This window comes from Gallinula chloropus (assembly GCF_964237585.1).
Source record: "Gallinula chloropus genome assembly, chromosome: 1".
NCBI classification, from domain to species: domain Eukaryota; kingdom Metazoa; phylum Chordata; class Aves; order Gruiformes; family Rallidae; genus Gallinula; species Gallinula chloropus.
Genome location: NC_140085.1, coordinates 17,860,957 through 17,880,699, shown reverse-complemented (window position 1 = coordinate 17,880,699; position 19,743 = coordinate 17,860,957). Strand labels below are relative to the sequence as shown.

At 57.0% G+C, this 19,743-nt stretch overlaps 1 protein-coding gene across 1 annotated transcript; it reads right to left on the bottom strand.

Annotated features, from left to right (window-relative positions):
• Nucleotides 1-10,677: 10,677 nt before the first annotated feature.
• TNFRSF13C (TNF receptor superfamily member 13C) lies at nucleotides 10,678-13,355 on the bottom strand (the record flags this gene model as incomplete). Its single annotated transcript, XM_084279457.1, has 3 exons — nucleotides 10,678-10,982; nucleotides 12,531-12,767; nucleotides 13,211-13,355. The coding sequence occupies 3 exons, from the start codon at nucleotides 13,353-13,355 to the stop codon at nucleotides 10,678-10,680; spliced, it is 687 nt and encodes a 228-aa protein (XP_084135583.1).
• Between the last annotated feature and the right edge of the window lie 6,388 nt (nucleotides 13,356-19,743).

Below are 19,743 nucleotides of genomic sequence, written 5' to 3'. Positions count from 1 at the left end.
CGTGCTGCTGCCACACTGCTTGCCCCATTGGGGTTGTACCCCTGTGTGGGCTGTGGTGGCCAGAGGGGTGGATCCTGGAGTTCTGCTCACCTGGCCCGAAGCTGCTCCACCACCAGCAGCGAGTGGGTGGGCGAGCTGGCTGTCGGTGCGGGAGGTGGTGGCGATGGGACTTACCAGGGACTGAGGAGCACAGATCCTGTGCCGTGGCCAAAAGCTGTCACAGAAAAGGAGCTGCTGGCTGTGCAGCAGGGCAGCCGCGGTCACATGCTTAATACACCTTGCCAGGCTTGCTGCTGGATTGCTCTGCAGCCCTCCACTGACCACTGAGTTGGGCCTGGGTACCAATGGGGTCTTCCCAATGCCAGGATGCTAAGGAGACCTGTCTGGAAAAATAAGTCCCTTTCAAACAGCATGGCTATGAGCAGGACATGGTGCCCACCATTAGGAGCCTGCTACCTCCCTCTCTGTCCCCATCTCACTGTGCCTGGCAAAGAGGGACAACCCCAGGCTGGCAGGGCAAGGTCTGGGTTGGTGGCCAGGACCTGGTGCTGCCTTCCTTGCCCCTCTGTGTCAGACTTTCCACTTGGAGTGGGCTCCCCACACTGATGATCTGCAAGCAAAGTGCTGCTAGACCATCAGCTGCTGTACCTGGTAGCTTGTTTGCCCTTCCCCAGGTCATCTGTTGCTTTATTAAATGTTGTAAAACATCTTTCTTGGGCAGCCACAGTATTGAATGAATCCAGTTTCTTAGCAAACGAACTGAGCAGATTGCAGCAGATACCTTTGCCACTTGACCACAATGAGCAGTTCAGGGTGGTGGGGTAGGGGGTTGGGAAACCCAAGCAAGAGGTTGATGTGGCCTTCAAGGAGCCTGCCCAGGCTCACAGATGGCAGCAGATCCCATTGCAGGTAGTGTGGAGGGGTATCACAGGGAGACATCAGCCTCTTTCCCTCCCTGGTGGGTGCAAAGCCCACCAGCCAGGCATGGGGACAAGGGGTATCATGGGGCTGCACGAAGTTGCTGAGAACCCTGGGTTCAAGAAGGTGGCACTCAGCTCTTGTGGGGTTTGTTACTAACTTGTCCATAAAAAGCTGGGGCTCAGAGCAAAGGGGCAAGTTACAGACCCAGGCCAGCTCAGGTGCTCTCCCACTTTCCCCTTAGCATGGACTCCCTGCCAGGAAGGAAGGTTTGTAAAGCAGAGAACAAACAAGTCTCTCCTGCCTACGGCTTTCATGCACCAATATATCTCCATATTCTGGGCGAGCATTAGCAGGAGGCTGAATTTTGAGGCAGAGGTTTGCTGGCCGGTGGCTTGGCATGCTGAGCGGGCACCACCAGGAACCCAAATGTTGTCGTCCCTGAGGGACTTGCTTGCTTAATATATCCACCCAGATGTATCACTGGACCGTGTGGGGCAATGCCTTAGTGCTAGTGAGGGTGTAAGGCAGTCTCCTGGAGTGTCAGAGTTATTGGGAGAAGCAGTATGTGCTGAAATAGGCAGTCCTGCTTACTAAATCTGTAATTCCAGCTCTGACTATATTTTCGTCTTTCTAATAATAAGTGCAAATATAGTAAGGATGAATCACAGGCTGCAGGCTGAAGGGGTTTTTTTCCCCCTCCTTTCTCTGTGAATCCATCATGTGGGCGAGAGGGGCTGGTGGAGAAAAGGAGCTCAGACCTCGGGGGACATCCTGTCCCAAGCAAGTCGAAACCCATCCCCTTGCACCTCTGTGCAGTGTCACTCCTGGCCAGGAGCTGATGGTCCTTCCCACTCCGATTGTTTCCATCATTTCATCCTGCCAGCATAACACTCCTGCCTAGGGATGTTTCCTTCCTGGAACACTCCCTGACCGTTCCCAAACCGGGGGGGCTTGTCCCGTTCCTATCCACACCCTGAGGCATGTACATCCCCACATCTGGCTGGCTGGACACCGCTGGATTTGCCTGCTGGGAGTTTTTTGCTTTGTTGCAAGGACCTTTTGCAAATGTTAATGCTTTCCTTTCGCTGGAGAGCTCTTCGGCTGATCTGCCAGAACACATTTCACACGCTTCTCCTAAAATTATGCCCTTTGCTTTTCCCGGCGTTCAAGCCGAAGCGAAGCCCGGCGCGCCGGCGGCGTGTGAGGAGAGCAGCTCGCCGGCTGCGCCCGGCTTCGGGGGCAGCGGAGTGAGGGGTTAAGCGCTGCCCAAGTGAGCATTCGCTGGCCGGTGGCTCCCAGGGCAGAGGACTGGAGAGGTGTGGGAATGGGAAGCGCAGAGCTGGGGGGCTCAGGGGGGACAGCTGGAGCCTGCACGGACCCACCCTGTTGCTTGGGCTTCGTGAGAGCCCTCAGTGGGGTGAGGAGGAGGGATCAGAGTATCCCTTGGAGCTAGACAGGTTTCGACACTTCCCCACTGTGTCAGAGAGAAACCTGAGTTCAAAGAACGTCACAATTTAGGCACAAACATTTCAGCTGTGGATGGCTCTGAGCTGAAAGCAAGGGATGAGCTGAGATAAGCTGTTCTTAACACCTCCCAGGCCAGCGGTTCCCCCCCCGAGTTTCTCTCTTCTGGAGCCCACCCATACTGGGCTGCACACAGTCCCTGCACTGCCTTCAGCAATCTTGTGCACTGCCACGCTCCAGGCTGGGAGCGGAGACATGGGATGTGCCCCAGTGGTCCCTGCGGTTGAGGAAGCAGAGAGGTGCTGCCCCCACAGCCATTCGGCATGGAGCTGGGATGGGGCTCAGGTGGGCAGGGGAGTGGGGCAGGTCAGCAGGGCTTCCACAGAAGTGGCCCACCACAGCCCCCACTTTTCTCCAAATCCCTGAAAAGGGCTCTCAGCAGCCCCCTGGCACAAAGAACACGTGGGCATCCCCCTACACGCCCTGCAACCCCACCAGTGCCCTCCATCTACTCCACCCCTGCACCCTGTGCATTGCCCTATGTGCTCTCCATGCCCTCACCTTCTACGGTGTCACCCTGCATCCCTCAGCATCCCCCTGCATCCCCCGAATCCTCTGCATCCTTCCATCCCCCACATCCCACCGCAGTCTCCATAACATCCCACATGCCCCACATTCACTGCATCCCCACATTCTCCCACCCAAGACCTGTATGTGGGTTGCAGGGTGCTTACAACTACCCCCCAAGACACTCTAAGCTATAAATTAAGACATTCAGGGTTTACCCTCCACTGGCAGGACTCCCCCAGATATCCCTGTTGGGAAATGCCGTGGATTCAGCCTTGCCACTGGCCCTCCCCAGCTGATGCCGGCAGTAAGCAGCTAGTCATGACTATCGTCTCTGTGGTTAGAGCTGATTAAATACATCTTAAATGACTCATTGGGGAATTTTTATTAATTTTTTTTAATAACTCACGGTGTCACTAGAGGGCACGAAGTTTGCTGCACTGAGTTTGTTTCCCCGTTTCCTTGCAGAGATAAATAATTGAGGAGCTGAATAGCAAACCAGAAACCCAGAGAGGCTGTTACCAGGAATACGCTGGGAAATGTGTCACCCCAGCAGCATTTATAGATTTCAATTTTATATTAGTGGGGAAGGGAGGGGAGCAGGGACAAGAGGGAATCTGGCAGTTGGGGATTGAGGGGGGCAGCCTGGGGGGAGCTGGGAGAGAGCTTTAGGGGCAACTTGGGAGGGGGCTGACTGGTCTCTCCTTCCATCTCATCCCAATGCACTGCTCAAGCCCGTTCTGCCTCCTCCACAACAGGATTGTCCAGCACAAAACCAATTCTCCCTCTCATTTGGAATGAGAAGGGCTTCAGTGTCTCCCACAAGGGAGGCTGGACCACCCTCATTGATGGCCACGAGGAGCCAGTGAGGGTGATCAGCCTCCTAAACCCATCCTTTGCTCTGGGGAAGGGGACTGAGCTGCCTCCACAAGGACTGAAGGAGGCCACCCCTGGGGTGCTCACAGCATCTCACCCCCGGGGGTGCCCACAGAGAAGCTGTGACTCTGAGATAGGGAAAACAGCATTTAAAAAAATGAAAAAATATTCAAATACTCAAATTTGCCCGATACCCAAATGTACAAGTGCTGCATTTAAAACACCTCCTTTAAAATTACCCTACCTGGGATTAACAGCCTGGTAAATTCTTGCCAATAACACTATTATTGTCAGAGAATAATAATTACAGGGGGTTTGGAGGGAAAAGAAGACGCTTTTTTTTGCATGTCACCACCACTGTGCACTCCTATTGAAATTGCCATCCTGAGCTTGGTCTCAGCCACAGCTTTTGGCTGCAGGTGCCTCCATCCCAGAGTTTCACTGCTCTGTGAAATGCCGGTGCTTCTCAGATCAGGAAGCAGCATCTGGGTAGCAGGACCCAGTCAGACTGCAACCCCTGTAGGGAAGGAAATGAGAAAGACATCTGCATCATTGAAACCTTTCAGGACTGGGGAGGGGTGGGGGGGAAGGATGGGGGAATCTCCTGAAAAATCCCACCTGCTCTTCCCTGCCCTCAGCCCTCCTCCAACATGCCTCCTGTGGTTGTTACCCAAACCCCTGCTCTCGCCCATCGATCGGGGCTCAGAATAGCTCCTGCCAGCAGCCGGTGAGCTGTGGCTGGCCGACACCGGAGCCACTGGATGAAGGACATGGGGCCTCTCCTCTGTGGCACCCCGCTGCCAGTGAGATCCCCCTCCCCCTGCACCCCTCCGCCTGCACCCCAGGGTGGGCTGCACCATGTCCTCCAGCTCCGACAGTGGCAGTCTTGCTGCATGACTAATCCGTCTTGGGGTGAGCCCAAGAGTGAACCCTCCCTTCTGAGGGTCTTCCACACCCCATATCCACTTTCACAGCCCTTTGGGAATCTCATGGTGGGGCAGCCAACCTCCCTGCAGGAGGAGAGCCCCGCACCCCTCGGAGGTGTCCCCAGCAGCGGGGGGTTGGTCCCTGTCACAGTGGTTCCTCAAAAATTGCTCAGAGGCTCTCCCTGTGCAATCTGCCTGTCACCACTGATCACTTCAGGTGTCAGACAGGGTTTGTGTCACTCGGCAGGGATCTCCCCGCCTTGCTAACTAAGACTGGGATGAAAAGTGGGTTTAAAATGACCCGACTTGCTGTGGGAAGGGAGAAAGTCACCCCCTGAATTCCAGAGGACGTGCAGGTTTTCCCTGTGCCTGCCTTGGGTTCTCATCTTGGAGCATCCCTGGAGCAGGGCCAGGCTGATGCCATGGCGTGGGACTGAGCATCCTCCCTTCCTGGCATGTACCTGTCCCTCCATCCCCAGGGTGCGATGGGGGTGAAGGCCTGGGGAGCCTGAGAGCATTCGGGGAAACTACTGGGGGCAGGATGGGGGTTTCCCTCATGCACCTCACCCCTTTCCCCCCCCCATCCCCAGCCCCTGGTGCACCTGCAGTCTGACAGGTGGCTCTGGAGGCTGGTGACATTGCCCTGGGGCTCGAGGAAAGAGTAGGGTGAGGGGTTTGAAGGGTTTGGCTTTGGGTGGGGTTGCTCCAGGGAGGAGAAGCTGAGGACATGGCAGTTCCTGCCTGACCACCTCAGTCTCCAGGTCAGGCTTTGGGTGCTTTCCTCCAAATCCCAGGGTGGTGGCCATGCTCCATGGTGCTGGGGAAAGTGTGGGGCTCTCCCTTTACCTCCCAAAACCAAGGGCTTTTCTGCCAGGGGAGCTGTGGCCTGCTCACCACAGCCCCTCGGGGAGGTGTTTGGCTGTTCATGCCCCCTTATCCCCCTGGGAAACTGCTCGCCGAGCACAGCCAGCAAAGCAGGGAGCAGTGGGGGTGGCCCCGGGGGAGGGCATCGGCCCACGAAGGCAGCGAGGAAACCCCCTCCTCACCGGGCACCTGGGCAGGCACCGCTCCCCCAGCACCTTAAAACACCTGGAGGTGGAGGCTAGAGAAGGCAGCCAGTGCCATGGCTCAGCATCTCCCCAGCGTGCCCGTGGACTAAAGCGATGCTGACACGAGGGGAGGGGAGGGGAAGGGAGCCTGGCACAAGCTGAGTGTTATTTTCTTTCCTCTTTTTTTTTTAAATCTTTCCTTAAGTGCGAACACCATCTGGCTCCCCCAACTCTGTCAGCGCTTCCAGTCCCCAGGCAGCTTCGCTCTTCCTAATTACTGTCATTAGACAGTGGGTAGCGATTAGGGAGGGAAGCTGATGAGCAGCATCAGGAAGGCTGTGGTCCCCTGACAGCCTTGCGTGGGGGACCGGGCAGCCTCTTCTCCCCAGCCTGGGGTCCTTCTCCAGCTGGGGAGCATGGCAGATAGTGGGGTGATTTCTGTTTTGGTAGAGGGTGACAGAGAAGGGAGGTGCAGGCTGGCCAAGACCTGGAGAATCCCCAGGGAGTCCTGGCATGGGAGTGGAGGTTCTTGGTGCAGCCTAGGGTGGGGGAAGGAGACACAGCTTGCTGCACCCCACTCTGTCCTGCTTCGGGTAGTCCTACTGCTCCGTGCCTGTCCTGTCCACAGGTGTCTAGTCACCAGCAGACATTTTTCTGGTGTAGCCCAGAAGCTGTGGTGATGGGCTCCATGTCTGGACCACCAGCAGCCATTTCTCCCGGGCAGACCAGAGGCCCTGGTGATGGGCTGCATGGCTGGATGAAGTCAGGCCCAGCTGTTACCCCTCTGTCTGGCCAAAGTGGGGCTTGCCACCAGCCTGCCTGGCCCTTCTTGGCTCCCCTTGATGCATTTGGGGATTCACCCTCTAATGGAGCTGCCCAGCGGTGCTGCAGCCACGCAGGCCAGTGCACGGTGTCAGTGCCACCATGTGGCAGGTGCCCAGGACCTGCTGGCCTCTTCTTCACCCATGGTCTCCCACAGGTGTCCTCCAGGAATTGCAGGGCCTTCCACGTGTCCCTCTGCAGTGACTGGCACTGGGAAGCAGGTGGTGGGGAAGGCTCTCATGGGGCAGGATGAGGTCCATGCCCCACGAGTGTGTGATGGAGTGGCCATACAGCAAGTGTGTGGGGGTGTGTGTGTATGTGTGTCAGTGGCTATACCCAGAGATGAAATGGTCCCTGTTGGATGTTGTCCATTAGAGTATTGCTTTGTGCATGGGATAAAATTGTGCCCACTTTACCCTGTCTGCCCTGCCTGCTGCTGAGGCCTGGCACCCACAGAAAGCCTGTGGAGGGGCAAGTGAGGTCCCTGGGGCTCTGCAGGGTGCTTTGGGCTGGAGTAGCTGGGCCCGTAGGTGAACTATCAGGAGACTAAACTGGTGGGTAAATGAGCAATGGGTGGAGAGAGGAGAAAGTGAGAGAGAAGGGCCCAGGTGAGAAGGCTGGTGGAGGAAAGAAGAGCACTTTGGAGGCTGGGGAGCTCGTGGGATTGAGGAAGGTTAGACCAGTAGCTATGGGAGAAGATCCTTGGCCAGGGTACCCTCAGTGCCTCCCATCCCTGTTGCCCAGCTGGATCCTGCCTTTAGGACCAGGGATGAAAACCAACCCACATCCTTTGGGACACCAGAGCTTTCATCCTTTACCACTGGCATCCTTGTGGGTCATGCAGGAGCTCAAATAACTCCCATGACCTCTGTCATGGAGGGGTTGGTGGGGTTGAAATGGCTATGGATGCAACTGAGGTTGTTCTGCAGCGAGGAGGGTTCTAGTCCCAGCTCCTTCTCCTGCCCTGGGGTTTCCTCGGACTGTCTCCTGTCTGTAAGGCTGTGCCCCTGCGGCCAGGTGAAGCCCAACCTCACCAACCTTTCTAAGCAGTGGTGCGGGCAGCGGGGCGGATACCGTGCTGGGGAGGAAGGGGAGGAAGCACAGCTCCTGCCTCACAGGGGGAAGTGAGAAACTGCTGTGGAAAGTCAAAGACAGGCAACACCCCCCCAGAAAGAAACCCCAAACATAAAACCCCCAACACTTGCCCCACTCTTTGTCCTGTCAGCCAGCTCCTAGGGTGGCCACGGGGGAACGGAGGCGGCTGAGCTCTGCTGGTCCCCAGCTGTGCAGGCGGCCACGCACAGTGGACACACTGGTGAAGCTGCTGCAGAAGGAGCCTCTCCAGCTCAAGGCCCCGTTGCACCCCCAGACTGCTGTGCTGGAAACCCCTGAAGCCAGGGGAATGGGGCTCAGTAAGGTGCCTCCCCACACGGACATCTGAGCATGCATTGACCAGGAGTTCACTTTATTAACTTTTATAACCGTGGGTTTCACCTCGATTCCCTCTGCTGTCCGTGCAGACGGGACGGACAGTCCCTCCCTGTACGTAAGGACAGAGTAGCACGCACAGAATGTACGTAAGGATGGAGTAGCATGCACAGAAGAGGTTGCAAGTCCCTCCCATCCCCAGGCAGGCAGTTGGGTAGTCAGGATGCAGGGAAGACACCCCATAATGGAGAGAGGATCGGAGGGGCACAGGTCAGCTGAGGAATCCAATGTGGATCAAAATGCTGCTTCTGTGAACTGCAGATGCCAGCAGCAGCCATGGAGAAGATGTCTAGATGAAGCTCTAGCAGAAATGAGAACAGAAGCCCTTACCTGAGCAGAAAGAGGGGCTTTTTCAACAAGATTTGTATGGGGGTTATTATCACACTTGTTCATGTGGGCAGCACACTCTCAGGACTAAGACACAGCAGTTACTGTCTGGGAATCAGAAGAGGAGCCCAATACTCCTGCTCTCTTTCCCTTTTGTCCCAATTTCCCAAGAAGCAGGTTATTCCTTCTTCCAGTGCCAAAATGTCCCCTGGCCCAGTTTCGGCTCATTTCTCCACTCCAGATACACAAAGGTTACTTGAAGTCACTTCACAGGGCTGGGTGCAGAGCATGGTGGAGATGAGGAGGTGCCCAATTCGTGTTGCAGGGATGCCCCTCCTGCGATGAGCAAGATGGCTGCTGCAGATAACTGGGAGCCCAGATCTGGAGCCTCCACAGCTCCTGCTGGAAAATCATGGGAGTTTGGAGCCCTAAGGAACAGTTGTTGGGCACATGGACCAGTGCCTCCACCATCCCCGGCCCCAAGGTTGAGACTGGGACCCATCCCATCCTGGGCCATGTGGAGCCTCAGCAGGATGAAGGCTCACCTCTGACAGCCTCTTTAGGTCTGTGAGAAAAGCTGTGGTGAGGAATTTAGGCCTTGGCCCATGTGGCAGCTCCTGTGGTTCCCCTTACGGGATGGATGCCCAGAGTCCAGTTCCAGTGCCATGGGCAGAGGAGAAGAGGGAGGGTCACCATTCGACAGCAGCATCTGGTCCTGTAGTCCCAGAAGAGAGCTCAAGCTTGGGCAGGAGAGTCACCTTCCCATCATCAGAGGTACATCCCTGCTACACAGTGCCACTGGACAACCCTACCATGAGCTGTGGCCCTTGGTGGCCCATTGGCATTTTGCGGCAGTGCTCCCATACTTTGCTTAGCCACCTCTGCTTGGACCCTGAAGCTCCTATGTAAGAAAGCCACCTTGCCCAAGAAAGAGTGGACTTGGTGCCCTGCCCAGGGCACTTCTAACTGCCTAATCACCCCCTCTGAGGCCAGCAGGGTTTCTCACCCCAGCCACTGGCTGGGCTGTTTGACATTACTGTAATTACTGCTGTAATTACTCAGGAACAGCGATCCCACACTGATGAGTTTGTTTCCAAGGCAGAACCCTTCCTGCTCAGTAAAGCCACTTGTGGGTGAACAAGACCATCCACAGAAAAATGCCTCAGCCCAGCAACAATGGCCAGCTCTGGCATGCAGCAAAGCCTTGGAGACACTCACACAAATTAAGCCATCACGCCTCCACTCACATCACTCCCTGCCTGGTTTTGCACGGTGTGGAAACATCCATCACCAGGAGCCCTGTCATCCCAAGTGACACGTGGTATTTCTGCAGCCACAGTGAGCTGAAGTGACGGTTGTCTGAGGCCATAATGACAAGCTCATGGAGCTCCTCTAGACCAGCAGTCTCTGTTGCCAGCCCCTGGTCCTCCCTGACTTCAGCGATTGTAGGTCAGACCAAAGACAGATTTTTTTTCCCCTCTTCCCTCCTTCCCTGCTTGAGAAGATGGACTCATTTCCCATCCCTAGGGATAGAAGGGGGTTCCTAGATCACCCCTGGCTGCAGAGAGGATTCTCATGACCATTGGTGGACACCTGCCACCATGTGAGAGTGCCCAGATAGTGGAGAGAGCTGGATATTATGTTGTGAAGGAGACAGGGGATGGGGGGGGAGGACTGTGAATGGAGCAGATGCTGGATGTGGCTTGCTCCATATGGCCCCAGGCCTCCTCTTATTGAGGTCAGTAGCAAAAATTGAGCTAATGGCAGCAGTGTGGGGTTTGGTCCTAACGCCACTCCCCGTTTCCCTCTCCATCTTCCTTTCCACCCCTTTTTCTGCAGTTCCAGCCCTGTGTCTCCAGGAACCGCCCAGCCAGCAGCAAACCTGTCTTGGCACAACTGCAGCCTCGTAGATGGCACAGCAGCCCCTGCCATGCGCCGTCCTCGCTGGCATCGTCTCCTCTGGCTCCTCCCAGCAGCACGGCCGTGGCAGTTGTGGGCAGCTCAGCATAACTCAGCGTGATTCACACTGGCCTCCTCCAGCCCTTACGGGCACAACTCGGGGCTCGGCGGAAGCGGGAAAGTGGAAAAGGGCAGTGACGCTAGAAGGTTGATGTTTCTTGAGGCAAAATCCAGTCATCAGACAGCTCACATCCACGCAAGGCTTTGCCAGTCCTGGGAACGGGCTCTGTGTGTCCACAGGGAGCAGGCAGAGCTCCCCAGCCCCGTCCCCTTCACCCTTAGGCTCTCTCCTCACTCGGACAGTTCTGAGTGGTTTTGGTGGTGACCAGGGCCGTGGCCCCCAGCTCGGTGGCAGGCAGAGGGAAGCCATGGTTGCATTCCTCGTGCCGGGGGTACACAGTGGAGAGCAGAACGATGTCACCGTCGGCATCGCCCTGGCAGCACGGCCTCTGCTTCGCCCCGGCTTTCTCAGGTGGCCCCGGCATCTTTAGGCCTCCGTTGAGATGTGGGCATGGGGCTGGGGCCAAGGCAGCAGGGTCCTGGCAACCTGGGCTGGGCAAGGGGCTGGTGGCTTCCACGGTTTCTGTGAGCAGACAAGAAAAGGGGGTTATACAAGGCTCAAAAAGTGGGCCCGGAGCAGTAGGAGCTCTTGCAGACTCCTCCCGCTTACAAGTGATGGGGGGGAGGGGGTGTGGGGGGTGTGGGGTGGGGTGTTTCCACACACACCCCCCCCCCCCCAAAAAAAAAAAAATAGGGAAAGGCAGAAACTGGCACTTGCACTTTGAGCCCTCTCACTAAACCCAGCCAGCAGCAGAGAGCAGCCCGGCCCTTGGCAGTTCGCCCTCCCTCCCACTTAAAAATAGACTTGTTTACACACTTCGAACGCAGGCGCGTGCTGCCAGCCCCAAGCCCTCTGCAACACATCCAGTAGAGTAGTGGGGTGCAGCCCAGGGGGATTTGGGGAACCAGGCACCAGGGCACATGGCAGGGGAGTATCTGACGGGTGTCTCTGATGCTTCCCGTCACGGCTGGACCTCTCTTGCCACTGGATTTCTCCCTTCTCTCTCATACTTGGTATTTTTCCTCTGTGTGTGTGTGACATGGGCTGTCACAGCCACATTTGGTTTAGCAGAAAGGCCTCAGGTAATGTCCCCCCAAGTCTGAGTCACCCAGATGGCACTGCCAGTGGTGTCTGGGCAAGCTGGGGCATGAGGACTGGCTGCCCCTGGCCCTGTTGCCCCCAGGGGCACCTGCCCAGGCAGTGGGGGTGGTGGTGGATGCCAACATCCCCTGGTGATCCCCTCATGGCATTCCCCAGAGCTATGGCCCCTGCCTGGGGATGGAGACGGGTGAAGCCAGGTGAGACCATTTCTGAGAAGAGTGGCCAGGGTTGAGTCAGCACCAGGGCGGGAGTCTCCAGGGGACTAAATGACTGCTCAGCTCCCAACTGATGTCCCAACAAGATGGGCCATCACAGGGTTCTGTGGCCTTCTGCCCCTGGAAATACTCGACCAGACAAGGCTCGGCACCATCCCTCGCACCCCCAGCCCTATTTTTGATGTCCTTGGTGATGACCTTGTGCAATGCTCTGGTGTCCTGCCAGAGGGGCTCGCTCCAACACCATTGGGGTCTTTGGAGCATCCTAAACAGTGATGCCTGGCTGGGTGGTCAACATGGGACTCCCATTTGCAGTGCTGTGGGGAGAGGAGCCCTCTGGAGCCATCCCCAGATCTCTGCCCCACAGCCCTTGCTCCATCCATTGCCCTCTAGCTACCAGGAGAGAGGCAACACACTGGTGCTCTGTGCATGTCTCCCATGCAGAGGAGACAGTGCCAGTGGGCACTTTAAGCAAGTAAAGGCACGGAGAGACTCGGCAAAGGGAGGGACAGTTCAGGAGGGTCACGCTGGGAGCCAGGGGCAGGTGTGGGTTCCCAGGAGACACAGGACACTGTAACTCAGGGGTTGGCTCAGGTGCCCTGAAATGCCCAAGGGTACCCATGGAGTCTGTGTTGAGGAGGAGGAGCCTGTTTCCACAGGGATGTGCTGGGGCAGGGGGCGCAGGAGCAAGTGATCCCATCTGCCCTAGGACCCTTGAGATGCTGTGACAGAGAGAGCAAGAGATCTACCCTACCTTTGGCCTCTTCATCCGCTGCCTTCCTCTTCTTCCTCTGCTTCCTCACCTTGCAGACCAGGAAGCCCCAGAGGGTAGCCAGAGCCAGGATGAATACCACCAACACCGGGACCCCGAAGACCAAGAGGGTGCTGGGAAGGTCCACTGAGGGGACGGTGGGTGCCAAGGCGGAGGTGGGTGCCACACGGGTGGGCTCTGTTGTGGGGTGAGACGCCGGCAGTGTCAGGTCTGAGACAGCTGGGGCGAGGGAAGGAGGGCAGCAGTGTTACCCACCTGTCCGTCCAGCCTCGGGGCTACAGCGGCAGGGAAGGAGAGTGGTTCCCACCCACCAACCGCAATGCACCATCCCCCCATCTGGTGGGACCCTCGTCCCACCTACTGCCATTCCCAGTTGGTGGAAGATGAGGGTGTCCCACTCTTCTCACCGTTATCCCTGGGGAAGGCTGTGGCCCCCAGGCCAAGCTGGATCACCCCTCTTCTCCCTGCAACGCACTCCCTTCGCTTAACTGGCTGCCCTTTCTCCCTCGTCCTCCTCCAGATGATGGTAGCCCTGTATCACCACCTCCATCACCACGCACAGGAGACGGTCTTCCCTACCTGCCCACCCCCAGGATGCCCCCAGACCCCTTGGCCTACCACCGCCCAGCCCCAGGGTGCTCAGTCCCCAGTTGTCCTCTTACTTGTGTTGTCCTTGAACAACTCGGAGCACTTGATGCAGTCCTTGATCAGGGGGTCAAAGCACTTGGGGTGGCAGTTGGAGATGGAGGCGGCGGCTTTTCCCGACGCAGGCATGTCGGAGTGGGAGCGAGAGCTGCGCTCCCGCATGGCACGGCAGCGAAGGGGCTGCCCAAGTGTGAAATCGCAGCGCCCCGGGGCCTGTGGCAGAGGGAGATACAGTCTGTCAAGCTGCGCGGTCTCCCTTGGGGCTTGCGATCGCTGCGCTTGCCCTGGGGCGGATCTTCACCGCGGAGGAGGAGAGCAAGCACCCAAGCCCTACCCCTGCCTGCTGGTGCAACGCGTCCTCAAACTACCCCTCCCCTCCAAACTATGCCTCCAAAATCCCTGTGACCTCTGGGGTGCCCCACCAGCACAGCACCCCGTGACCAATGGCACACTGCCTCAGCCTGAGGGTGTCACGTCCTCGGCCATCACCCTTCGCCAGTCCACCCGTATGTTGTGCCCAGCCCCTGCACGTCCCCCAGCCCGCACCCTGCCCTGCCAGCCAGCAAAAAGTCCTCTTGGCATCCTCCAGTGTCTACGAGAGGCTTTCCTGTGCCTGTATCTTTACAAGACCCCATCCCAGGGTCACAGATCTGGGTTGGATGGAAAAATGCAGAAAAGGACCAGAGGAAGAAAGAAGTGCAAAGTCTCCAAGGTTTCCCCTTTTAAAAGCTCCTGCTGCTCCCAGGACATGGCCTGTTGGTAATCACTTTGCCAGTACACCAATTGGTGCATGTTCTCCATCCCAAGGTGATGGAGCACCTTGTTGTCTCCATCCTCTTCATAGCAGACCTAAACCTATGGGAAGGACACTCACAGCCCCTTGGCATCACATCTTGTTCTTGGGGGTTCATATCTGGCTCTGCTCCATAATTGCTCAGGGCATGGGCAAAGCAGGTCATGCTGAACAAGTCTGCCCCCCATAACCTTGGAAGGGACCAAAGGTGCAGCAGCTACAGCCTCCAGACCCTTTCTGGCACTTTCTGGCTGGGAAGGGAGGAGAAGAAAAGCCAAAGGATGCTCTGGCTCGAGGTCACAAGGTACCAGGCGTTTCTACCAGGCAACTGAGCTCCTCTGAGACAGGCGAGATCACTTGGGCCCTGCACATGCCTCCCCCTCTCCAATGGCTTTTGGGCAAGATGAGCCTCTGCACCCCACCCCTTGAAGCCACTGGTGAGAAGCAGTCACCGGCTCCTCGCACTGGGTCAGTCCAAGCAGGGCTCTCCAGCACCCCACGCCTTGCAGGGCAGGAGCTGCCCTACTGCAGGGCCCTCCCACCACCCTTGCTGCATCACCCTCCCCTACCAGCAGTATCTCTGGAGGGTGGCTTGCACCAGGCCAGCGCTGAAGCGGCCCCAGCATGGTCTCAGCCCTCCCCACTGGGCGTCGCGGGGATCTGGGCGAGTGAAAGTCCCAACCAAAACCGGTCACTGCCCACCAGTTCCACGCCTGCTGCGATTTCACTTCCCTTTCCAGCCGGCGTGCCCAGCCGCTCGCTCCCTCGCCCCTTGCACACACGCACATACGCCTGGCAGCCGGTCATGCCCTGCCTGGCTCTGCTGCGCTGGCGGGGATGGTTGTGCCGAGCCCAGGGGTCTGGAGGCTCCTCTGACGAACTGTGAGAGCCCGGACACCATTCCTGCACCTGTGACTCAATTATTCCCCCTCCATCTTAGTCAAAGTAAAACTCCCCAAGCGAGTGGGGGCACGCCAAGCACTTCCCTCTCTCGGCACGGCACCAAGCTTCGAAGCCACGAGCGGCACGGCCATCTCGGCACCCTCCGCTTCGATGCCTGCGCTGAACTAGCTGCTCTCAGCCCTGTGCAGGTACCTGCTGGGGGAGGACATCTCTCCATATCCCGCTTCGCCTGGCTCCCTGCTTCTCGTGTGCCTCAGGCAAGGAGCAGGGAGACTGTGGTACAAGCACGGGAGCAGCAGCAGCGTGCACTGGGAGCATCTCGGCGGGGGAATGTCAGAAAACCACAGCAAGGAGAGCTGAGGGGTCAGGAGAAAAGCTCAGGCTGGCTCCAGGCCACACCTGGGCTGCACAGCGGAGAGCCCTGCCAGGAGAGGACACCCAGCCTGCTCAGCTGTTGTCCCTGGCAGGCAGCTTGCAGAAGCGTACAGGTAAGGACTAGGGAGCAGAAAACATCTTGCCTTGTGGGCTGGGCCGGAGCTCTGCTTGGAGGCTGAGGACCCCACAAACCAGCTGGTGCTCTGTCAGTATACCTGCCCATGAAATAGATCCCTGCTCCAAAGGCTTTGCTGTTCCTCTTGCCTCGGGATGTTTCCACTTGCTGGTCTCCTTTTCCCAATGGGGGATACTCCACCATCATCCCCTTGTCCCCCTACCCCCTGAAATTCCTCTGCTGTCCTTCCCCCTCATCAGTTGCCTCTCAGGGAACCCCAGCCCCTATTCCTGTGGGTTCCGCTGCAGCACAGTCACCATGCCTCTGTCTCTCCCCTGCACCCCTCCCTCCTTAGCTTAATGCACGAGGGGGAAATGGGTCCTGGCATCTGCTGTACTACGCTTACAGAGGAACTCTGCGACCCCTCCAGTCAAAGTACAGACCCAAGTACCTACCTGTTGCCTTGCGGTTCACAATAGAGCTCAGGAGCTGAGGGCTCCTGTTTCGGTGCCTAGAGTGAAAATCTGAAGCTGCAAATGCGTGGTGCAGAGCCCCAGGACAACAGCCATGATGGCCTCCTGAAAACAAAGTGCTCCCATACCCTGTAATGTGGAAGGATGTTGCAGCCTGGTTGCCACAATTGACCTTACCCTATTCTCTCCCAATTTCTAAGCCTTTCTAACCCCCTACTGCCCTTTCACGCTCCTTTCCCGCCCCATCTGTTTCCTCCTGGCCCAGGAAAAAAATGTTTGAAGTCACACACGATAACACTTATTCATGGAGAAAATCACCACTGACGTCCCCAGTGGCACTCGCACGTGTGCCTGCTCAACAGCGTGGCATAGGCTGCCCGGCCAGCTTCAGGTATCGGCCATCCCCTCTTCATCTCCCCCATCTTTGCCTCCTCTGCCCTTCATAACACACATTGATCAGGTTTGGAGTGGTAAAAGTTAAAGCTCAGTGAGTAGTTTGATCTGTTTGGATCTTAAGAGCTGAATATGCTTGATAATAGCATAAATGCATAATTAAAGAGCAGAAAAAATGACTCACTGGATAAGGAAATGCGCTTTTCTTATCTCCTCTGCAGAGAAACGAAAGCCCCAGGAGCCTGGGACTCCGGCTAACTAAGAGCTTTTATTAAACAAATAAACCAGCAAAGATATCAGACGAGCTGTTTAAAAATCGTGTCTTAATCCTGGAGGAGGAAAGCTCGATTTCCAGTGCTGTTTGGTCCAGCCATGCAGTGGGAGGGCCACCTTCAGCCGATGTCGGCTGCTGGGATCCCCATGGACAGCTCAGGGAGGGACAGGGCAGCTCTGGTGACCCCCGGGAGTGGGGAGGGACAGCGGCATCCTGGGAGTGCTCGTGCACACATGAGCAACCGGACTCGTGTGAGCGGTTCCTCTGGTGTCAGGGGTGGGTGAAGTGACTCACGCACACGCTTGCAGAACCGCCTGTAGCAGAAAATATCCACCGAAAGTTCACCTTGTGCTCGTGTGTACCGGAAGCCCAAAGGCTTGTCAATCAGAGAAGCTGCGAGGTGTTTATCAAACAGACCCAGTTACCTTAGGACAAGCCTCTGACAGGATGCACCCAATGCCCCGGGAACGCCTTGGCACAGTCTGACATCTGCCTCACGTCCAGATGTTGCTGTTGAAAGGCTTTGGTTGGAACCAACCCCCATGGTGTGTTTGGCACCTCACACCTGCACCCCTTCCTAGTGCCCCTGCCCCTGCTGGTGGGAAGCAGCCCCTCCTGAGAGGTCCCACTATCAGGAACTGGTTTCTCAGGGCTTCAGCATGGATGTCTGCCTTGGGATCTGCTGGGATGCCTCAGCACAGCCTGCCCCCCTCTTCACTCTGCCTTCTCAAAGCCAGCTAGGCTTAGGGACAAAATCTGGGAAGATTTCAGGAATAAGGTGGGAAAACAAAGGCTTTGAGAGATTTGCCAACACTCTAAACCAGACCCCTCCATCCAGACTGTCATGCTTCTTACCAAGGACTTTTGTGGCACTGCTGAGCCACCTGCATGGGGAGTTTGTGGTGCCATGGAGCAGTGCCCTGTGGCACCAGCTCTGGTGAACACCATTTGTCTCCTCACCTTCTTGTTTAAAAGCCCCTGGAGCCGTGCTTGTCCATGAGGTTAAAGAAAAATGAGCATGTGTCCTTGGCTCCCATTTCAAGGGGACCCTCCAGGAGTGATGCTGAGCACCCAAATGAGGCTTCTATAGTGGGCTGTCCTTTGAAGACCTCTCCAGGGTTTCCCATTCCCCCTGCCTGCACCAGACAGCCCAAGAGGGATACAGCTGCACTGAGGACGTGGGGAACCCCCCACCCCAATCCCACCCTAGGAGAGCTGAGCTCTTGACCTCCCCTGCCTGGGGCAGGTGGGAGGGGGAGCAAAAGGGATGTTTCCAGCCGGTGTACTGCTTGCTCTTGCTGCTCTGCAGAGTGAGCTGGGACTCGCTTAGCGAGGCTTGGATCCCTGAGGCTGTCTGGGGCCTCACAAACATGCTCATGTCACGAGCCCAAACATAGCTAAGTCTGGCTCTTCTGCCTGGACATCCCCACAAGCAAATCCCCCCTGCTCACTCTGCCTACAGCAGGAATGCTGCTGCCATCCCCACCCAAAGGATGGGTGAGACCTCATGCTGGATGGGTAGGTGGAGGACAAGTGCCCCCCTCAGCTTCACCTGCAGCTGGTTGGGGAGCATCCATGTGCCCTGGCTGGGCTGGGCAGCACCTCCAGCACCGAAACAGAAACAGGCGGCTGAGAGCAATGCACTGTCACGCTACAGACCTCCAAGCAGGTGGGTTCGGCTGGCTCAGGCACGTGTATGCTACGGCAGAAACCTCCCTGGCATGCCAGGCAGAGCGCAGGAACCTTCCCAGCACTGGCAGCGGGGAGCCCCACCACTGCGCTCTCAGGGCATGGAGGCCTCCAGCAGACAACTCCAGAGCCGAAAATCAAAGCCCGCTGCAGGTGATGGAGCTTCCCCCTCTTTGCAGCTTGCTCCAGCAGCAAGGGATATGAAACTGGCTGGGTCAGCCTGGAAGTCAAAACTAAACTAAGCAGCCCTGATCACATTTTGCATAGTGCTTCGTTACAAGGAGTTGCTCACAGGAGAGCTGCGGCTCCAGCGCGCGCACGGGGACGGTTTGGTGAATACATCTGAACAAAGAGGCCACCTGAGAGAACAGGAAAGTCCTTGCAAGCGATTCCAACACAGAAGAAGTTATGTTTGTCCTGGTTGCACTCATTTATTGTGATTATTCTGCTGCCTGCCATCCAACCACCTCCCTTCCCTGTAGACAAATAACCCCACCGCCCTCTGTGACTGCAGTCCGGCTCCAGCAGAGCTGCTCCACAGCCACACTCCTCAGCACTGGCCATGGGAACTGTCACCTAACAGTGATGCTGGAAACCAGCAGCGTGGCTGGGGAACTTAAAGCACAGCTCACAAAGGGAAGAGAGCACATAGAAAAATTCCTAAAACTCCTGGTTTTGGTTTGCAGGAGTAAGCATACAGGAGCTTGCGTACAGGGGTGCTGAAAGTCCCTCTCCACCTTCCCAGCTCTGCATATGCAGCTGCCCATGACCCTTCCTTTCCTCTCCTCTCCTTCCCCACACAGTGCACCACTCTCCTGTCACTTCTTGGGCTTTGGCAGGATGGCTGAGGCAGCATGCTGAGATGCTGGCCAGAAGAAGAGGGGTGTGGGCCATACCCTCCTGTCAGCTCTCCCCGACATCACATCCTTAACATGGCCACTGAAATTCGTAATGTTATTCTGCCTTTCAGCCAGCCTTCTTACACCAAGGCGGTACCCAAACGTCCGTGAGAAACGGCATGGAGGTGGCGGCAAGCGCAGAATGTACAGAAGCAGTAGCTTCCAGTACTAACCATCACTCCAGAAGCGAGTCCCTGAGCTGGCTTTTTTGGCTGCCCTGTGGCCTCCCACCACCCCAGGCCTGTGCAGTGGCAGTAGGTACAAGGCCATCACCCCTCATCCCCACTGACGAGGAGCCTTATCTTTTCTGTTTGTCACCGCCAGACGATACCCTGCTGAGCCACAGGAGCACAGGGATTTTGGATGTAGGCTGCTGGGCCAGTCAGATGCCAGACTCAAGCTGGTATGAGCCCCAGAGCATTGAGAGGGACCACAGTGCCACAGGAGGAAGAAGCGGCACGTGTTTGGACATGAGTGCAGCCCCAATCCGGGATAAGAAGCAAGGAAGCGCGTTTCCGCTGAGCTGAAGCGGGCCCCGCGGCCAGCCGGCTGCCTCCGGCAGCGAGCTCGTCACCGCCACGCTGTCGGCTGCGAGGCTCCAGCTGACAGCCTCCCCTCTCCTCCCTCCACAGCCAA